This window comes from Fukomys damarensis, unplaced genomic scaffold, assembly GCF_012274545.1.
Source record: "Fukomys damarensis isolate Sample0158 unplaced genomic scaffold, DMR_v1.0_HiC HiC_scaffold_73626, whole genome shotgun sequence".
Lineage (NCBI taxonomy): Eukaryota > Metazoa > Chordata > Mammalia > Rodentia > Bathyergidae > Fukomys > Fukomys damarensis.
This window is the reverse complement of record NW_022974538.1, coordinates 1,940-8,853: the sequence shown is the minus strand read 5'-3', so window position 1 is coordinate 8,853 and position 6,914 is coordinate 1,940. Positions and strand designations below refer to the sequence as shown.

Sequence of the window (6,914 nt, the reverse complement as noted above, 5' to 3'; positions counted from 1 at the left end):
CAACCAATAACAAGTGCTGTGGGGGTTGTGGGGAGGAAGGAACAGTTCTCCATTTTGGGGGGGGTGGGGAGTGCAGACTGGTGCAACCACTATGGAAGTCAACACAGAGATACCTCAAACAACTAGTATTAGAGCTTCCATTTGGCCCAGCTATCCCTCTTGTGGCTACCTTTCCAAAAGCATGTAATTAAGCATACCGCAGAGATATATGCACCCCCGTGTACACGGCAGCACAATTTGTAACAGCTAAAACTTGGAAACCGCCCCGTTGCCCATCAGTTGGAGACTGGTTTAAGAAGATGTGGTTTTTCTATAATATGGAGTAGTACTCAGCCATAAACATGAGAAACTAGAGGCATTCGTAGGAAAACGGATGCATATCGAGGCCACACACTTAACTGAAATACATAGGACACATGTAAATACTGAATAGTTTCTCTGGTGTGAAAAACTAAAAGTGTAACTTAGATCAGAATTGTATAACCGATAAATGAAATAGGAGGAGAAGTGCTAAAGGTGTAGGGGAAGTGGGAAAGGTAAGAGAAAGGAAATAAGTAAAAAGAAAAAAACATGAGAAAATGGAAAAAAAAAGTCTTTATCAATAGGGAAAGGTTGAGGGGGTGAAGGTAGGACAGGGGTGTGGGGGAAAAATGAGAATCAAGATCTGTCACGTAAAGGCACAAGATCTCGATGATGAATGTAACTGTACAGTATACCCCCCCCCAAAAAAAAACCCAACAAACCCAATGAAAAAAATGAAAATAAAAAAATGTTTTAAAAACCCAAAGCTTGTAGAGTTGCTCGGACGTCATTCGTGCGTGCTTGGTACACAGTGGACAGAGCACAAATGAAAAGTAGTGCCTTTTTCTCGCATTTCATGGGTCCTTCCAAAGGAAGGCCTGGGTCTAATTTATTTCTCCTCTTTGATTCTTCTTGTCCTAATTGGTCTCGGTTTCCCCCACCATAAGGTTCACATTGGACTAAGATCGTGCTGGTTGTCCCTTGGTCAAAGTTGACTTGTTGCACTGATGTTTGGTTTGGTAAGAGTGTTGATTTGGTAACAGCGAGGCCACTTTCCTTCCCGGCAGCAAATGGCTACAGCCAAGCAGGAACTGCCCCTTAGGCAGCGCATGCACTGTCCATTGGCCAGAGTCCATCTGGCCGGCTCTACTCATTTTCCTGATCTGCTGCTTTGTCCTGCAGGCTTTACCATTTGTGGCCCTCTGGACAACCGGAAACAGCCGATGCCAAGGCAGAGGGTAGGTGGCTCCATTGCCAAGTGAATAGATTTGCTACTCAGTCCCCTCTACGTGGCTCTCACCTAGCCATGTAAACTCCCCACTTTTCAGTACAATACCTCACACTTTGACACATGGGTTGAACTAGTCTGTCAGAGGCGGGATTGTCTAGGTTATACCGTGGTAACATACAAGCCATATTTCTCAGTGCCTCGCAACAAGAACGGTTTATTGTTTGTTCACAAACCCAGGCACAAAGCGAAAACATCCCCCTGTTTCCACATGCACGCAGAGATGGGTCTATGTGTGCACGTAGCATACGTGCAAAATCACAGGACAAACAAAACTTCTCAGAACCCCATTGAGAGACCGGTTATCCTAGGTTGCACAATCCTGTTTTTGTCAGATACCCAAAAGGCCCGGCATCTAAAGAATTAAGGAACGAAGGAACAAGGGTGTTCAGCCTCCCTCGAAAGAAGTGCCCCACGGCATATTTATGGGTCCAAAAAGGGTCCAAAAACTTATAAAACATCTGGAAGCTTAAAAAAGGGTGTTAAGCACTTTGAACATTAACCATTTATTCAGAAACAGGACACCAAGTTGGCAGTGCTCTAGTGAGGGCTCTTCCTCTGGGCTCTTATGTCAAGGGAACAATGCAGCGCATATGTCCAACAGCCACTCGAGTGGAGTTCGCTCTGCTGGGTCGTAGGGAGGGGCTGGGAAGCTGGACTCCTCTGTCTCCGGTGCCAGCTGTGGGCAGAAAGGGAAGGGCCAGAGCCAGGTCACACCCATGTCCTCTCTCGGCTCTCCCCTCCTTTTCTGGCCAACTCAACCAAAGACTTGTCACTGAGACCCCTGCGCAAACCTCTTCCTGCCTGGTTTCCCAGCTCCAGTCTTGCCTTCCCCATCCCTCCATCACAGCCACTACACCTCTTTCGGTCACTCCCAACCAAGGTCTGCATATGCCCAAGGCCAGGTCGGAAACACTCCCTGGACCCTCAACACCCGTGGCTGCTGCTCCAGCCTCCCTGGGGCAGCCCGCCAGGCCTCCGTGATCGGAAACCCCTCCAGCTCCATCTTGTTCTGTTCCAGAAGCTCTTCCAGGGTAGCTTCTTCACTCACACACCACACCACACCCCCACCATACCTGTCCAGCCATGCCCATCCTTTCCTCCCAGCCTCCCTAGGCGTTTAACCCTCCTCTGAGTTCCTCCAGCCACTCCTCTCCGGGTGTGTCGTTGTTATTTAGCTGCAAAATACAGCTTGGGAAGGCATGCAGTCTCCACATCTAGACTGGAAGCTCCCAAAAGGCAGGGACCAGGTCTCCTTCCAGATGAGGCCCTCAAGTCTGTATGTCTTTCCCAGACCACGGCACACCACAGGGTTTCAGGGAGCAAGTCCTCGCCTGGGAGCGCTTCCACTGGGTATGCTGTGCGCCCTAGACGAAGGCCCCGGTACCCTCGGGGCCTCACTGTCCTTGTTTCTTGACATCAGGGCACACTGGCCATTTGCCATTGAGCACAAAGCCCCTCGACAAGCTGACGTCTCACTGGACAGCCCTCAAGTAGCATCTCGTGAGCCAGACTGAGGAGTTGGGTGCTTGGCCCCAGGACTTCTGCCCCACTGACCCTGGTTTCCCCGTTTGAACCAGCTTACCGCAACAGCAACGTGCCTTCTCTCCACCCCATTGCCCAACTGTTCCCAGCCCCAGTTGGCCCTTCAGGGGAGCATGCAACTTACTGGGCTGCAGGGCTGGTGTAGGGGCAAGGCATCAGGAGGAGGGGCCGAAGAAGAGTTCTTCAGAGCCAGCAGAGCCTTGGCTGCCTCCAGTTTCCTCTCCCATTCTAAGAAGGCAGAAACCGAAGCCTCCGCTGAGGCATCGGGCAACTGCAAGGGAAAGGATGTGAGGGGACTCGGGGCCCGGGGAAACCACACCTCCACAAGCGCCCCCTCAGTGCCTGGTTCCCTCGAGCCCCCGCCCCCACCCCCAAGCCCTTCTGCTGTTCCCATCCACTACACTTGACCCCTCCCAGGCCTCTGCACCCCAGCTCTTTCCTAGGACCTGTGGCTGCAGTTCAAGAGGGTCAGGGGTGGCACAAGGATCCAGGATCACACTCGAGCACCTAGAAACAAGGAGAGGAGAGGCCAGGGGGTTAAACCCTCTGGCAGACACATAACTCCAGTAGATCACGAGGGGCAGGAGTTGGCCACACCAAGGTTGCAGGCATTCGCGTGGCTGGAGGGCCTTGTGGCTTGGGCAGATCCTTTCTCCTGCTTGGCCCGGTTTCCTTTCCACACCTCTTTTCTCTACATCTTCCCTGAGACACTAATTCCTACCAGCTCTCCCCTCCCAAGGCCAGGGTGAAGATGATGGGGGAATCACGGGTGTCTGTGTTTTAATCTGCACAGCACCTGGAGAGATGAGATCACTGTCCGTTTGCAAGGACTGGCTCTTGCCTCCATTAACCCAAACCCCCATGGGTCTTGGTCAAAGACATGCCCCGTTCATCTCCAGGAAGCGTCCCCTCTCTACTGGCCTCTGGACATTCCCCTGGTCCTCTGAGGCCCTCATCCTCATGGCCCCACTTTTCAGCAGGACCTGCTATCCCATTGCATCTGTTTCACGTGGGATAACAGCCCCCTTACGATGAAGGTCCACTGTGTGGCAAGCCTTCGTGCAAGTCCTCTTTTCAATTCTGTAGGTGTACAGTCCTTTCCCCGGTACACACGGACAGACACACACACACGCACACACACACGCGGAAATGGAGGCCTGAAAAGTAAAGTCACAGGTCCAAAGTGCCACGAATAGGATATGGCAACTTCGGGAGTCCCCCTGCCCCGGCGTCAGTCTGAGATGCTGCCTTCTCTTTCCCCTGTCCCTTTGCCTCCCCCCCCCTCATCCGGCCCTTCCCCCTCCTACTTCTCGTGGCAACAGTCATGAGATCGGGCACAGGAACACTGGGGAAGCAAGCAGCTCCGTGGTCCTCTTTCTACTCACATGCTGGGCAGGGCAGGGTGCCCTTGGGACTCCCCAGAAAGAGAAACTGCCAGTTGCTGCTCTGGGGTGGTTGGAGTACAGGGCAGAGACGAAGGCCCTAGGGGCCAGTGGAGCAGCAGAGGCCCCTTAGGGCTCTCCTGTAGGGGCAGAGATCACAGGTAAGAATCGGGTACTCGGCCAGCCGTGGAGAGAGGAGGTATGGACACGTTTGGGGATGAGGACAGGAGCCCAGAACATAAGCGCTGGGAAGACCTTGAAAACCAGATAGTCTTACCTTTTACTTTGGCACCCAGGGGGGAATACTGCGGCCCAGGGAGAAATGAGTTTTCCCAAGGTCTCATGGCCAGTCAGTGGTAGGGTGGGAGGTGGGAGCCCTGCCTTTGGATTCCACAGTGAAAGGGATCTGGGCAGTGGCTGGGTGGGAGCCTCCCACTCTGGCGGCAGACTCTCCTTACCTCCTGGGGGGCTGCACAGGGGCAGGCCTCAGGCTGGGGCACAGCGTTTTCCTTCTCAGCTACAAAAGACCAGGGACAGCATTCATGAGCCTTTGCCCCTGCACCGGCCCTGCCACACTGAGGGTGTGGGGGGGGGAGGTCCCAGGAGTGCTCGCCCAAGGCCACACTGCAATTCAATCTGGCGGCAGGAGTAGTGATAGCACTAGCCATAGGTATACCCCACTCACACCCAGGCTCGCTCCCAGGCCGCAGACACTCACTGAGGACTTCTGTGTCCACGGCCAACTTCTTCATGGGTGTGTGAGATATGGGGATGTCAGCCATAGGCCTTATCAGGCTTTGAGCCAGGTGCTTCCTTAGCTGTGCCCTCTGCTCCCTCTTCAAGGCACTCAGAGCGGGCAAGGCCCTGCGCTGTTCGCTAACGTGGTGGGAGGCGTTGAAGACCTAAGGTCAGCCACACGTAGAGGATGCCTGACCCCTCCCCTTGTCAGACACCAAAGGAGAGGAGGGCAAAACTGTCACACTCGCAGGTCCAGAAGAGGCAGAAATGCTTTCTGCCCCTGATTTGGGTAGGGATGCCATCGTTGTGGTCGCTCACTGCTTGGATCAGGTTGCCCTCCCTCCTTTCCGCGGGGCTTTCTCCAGACCTTCCACCCCAGCCTCCTTACTCACAATCGCCTCCTTCCCAGGCAGCCTCCTCCTAGAACCTCTTGGAACAGGAACCCTACATGTTCGATCTGGTCATGACTCCCCTTGCTCCCCCTCACTCCACCATCCATGGCACTTAGGCATACACCGTGCTCCTGCGTCCTCCTCAACAACCGTTACATTCCCTTCTTGGCCATCGCCTGCCTTGCACTCGGCTAAACCCCGTTCGCATTCACGCGGGCACTTGTCTCCCGAACTTCCTGCACTCCTTCGCTCCCCACACAGGATTTCACGCCTCGCCCCCACCCCGGCCCCACACGCAATGTGTACTCTCCTTGATGTCCCACATTCAATTTCCCACTCGCACTCCATTCCCGTGTTCCTTGCATCTCACCTTAATCTTGATCATTCCCTGGTCCCCCTTGAAACAGAGTAAGTACCCTCTTGCACCTCATGAAATCATATTGTTCTCCTGAATCCCTGACCCTTTTTCAGTTATTTTTTTTTTCTCTCACCTCTTCATTCCTTTCTGCCACCTGTCATTCAGCAGGTTATTTGTTGAACCTCCTATGGAGCGCCTGGCCAATAGCCAACCCCGGCAGTGCACTAAGTTTCCTATACCGACAGACCCACTGGGCTTTCAGGGAAACCCGCTCCTTGCCGTCCTCCACTGCCTCCCACCAATCTTCCGCAAGCCTCCCCTCACTGGACCACACTGTCTTCTCCTCCCCGCCACCCTCCGAGCCCCCTGCCCTGCGTCGTCTGGCCTCCCCACGGTACACGGCCACCTCCAGAAGCACGGTCTCTCCACTCGGCCCCACCTCAGAACCAAAGGCAGGGGTATGGGCCCTGTGCCAAAGGCCCGAGGTCCCGAACCAGGGTGCCGGGCCGGGATTTTGCCGGGGGTAGGGGTGGGCGGGATCTCGGGAGCCAGTGGGGTAACCTCCCTGAGGCAGACAAAAGAGGAAGGAATTTGGAATCCGGAGCAGGAGGGAGAGAGGAAAGTGGAGGTGTGGAGGTGGCGGGTCGTGTTTCTGCTGAGGGCCTGTGCTTACCACAGCCCCCGGCTGGTCTGTGTGACTTCAAGTTCTGAGGGAATACTCACGGTCTTTTTCACCTTCCGCTCTGCTTTTCCCGCCTTTCTACAAAGGCCAACCAGCTGCCAGCGCTTCCTCTTAACCCCCACCCACTCCCAGACCCGCTCCGCTCATTGGGTGGCTGAAGACCAAAGAGCCTTGACATCGATGGACACGCCCACACCTGCAGTCCTACTCTTTCGCCTCCTGGTGCTGTCCTGGGCTCACTTCGCTGCAGTCGCACTCTTTCGCCCCCTAGTGGTGTCTTGCGCTCACTTCACAAGGCCCGCCACATTGTTCCTGAAGTGAAAGAGAGCTTTATGCTCCCTAGGGAAGCCTCTCAGTCTAGCCTCCACAATAAAATAGTGTGCAATACGTTGTGTTCACACGTGTGTGAGTCAGCTATGTGCTACTGTGCTGTGATTTACCTACTGAAACCTCGGCAGATGATTATTTAAGTCAGCCAAATGTTCCTACATCGGGTTTTGACCAGAGG

The 6,914-nt window shown here is 54.3% G+C and overlaps 1 protein-coding gene across 4 annotated transcripts; it reads right to left on the bottom strand.

The window, feature by feature from the left end:
• Window positions 1-1,455: 1,455 nt before the first annotated feature.
• Window positions 1,456-6,854, bottom strand: LOC104858756 (doublesex- and mab-3-related transcription factor C1). Of its 4 annotated transcripts, none has more exons than XM_010619084.1 (7): window positions 6,448-6,854; window positions 4,955-5,112; window positions 4,695-4,753; window positions 4,240-4,376; window positions 3,301-3,361; window positions 2,979-3,125; window positions 1,456-1,988 (listed from the first exon to the last, which is right to left on the bottom strand). In XM_010619084.1, exons 2-7 carry the CDS (start codon window positions 5,016-5,018, stop codon window positions 1,881-1,883), a joined length of 576 nt encoding a protein of 191 aa, XP_010617386.1. In that variant the 5' UTR covers window positions 5,019-5,112; window positions 6,448-6,854; the 3' UTR covers window positions 1,456-1,880. The 4 variants fall into 4 exon arrangements, with proteins under 4 accessions (XP_010617386.1, XP_010617384.1, XP_010617385.1 ...); XM_010619082.1 differs by having other exon boundaries at window positions 4,955-5,177; window positions 6,448-6,478; XM_010619083.1 differs by lacking the exon at window positions 6,448-6,854 and adding an exon at window positions 6,398-6,419 and having other exon boundaries at window positions 4,955-5,177.
• Window positions 6,855-6,914: the final 60 nt, after the last annotated feature.

Bases quoted from the DNA above. Each gene is read 5' to 3' on its own strand.
- LOC104858756 (XM_010619081.1), bottom strand. The intron at 4,377-4,694 runs GTAAGGAGAGTC...CTGCCCCTACAG, and splicing joins CCTGTGCAGCCCCCCAGGAG to GAGAGCCCTAAGGGGCCTCT. The intron at 3,362-4,239 runs GTGAGTAGAAAG...CCTTGTTTCTAG, and splicing joins CACCCTGCCCTGCCCAGCAT to GTGCTCGAGTGTGATCCTGG.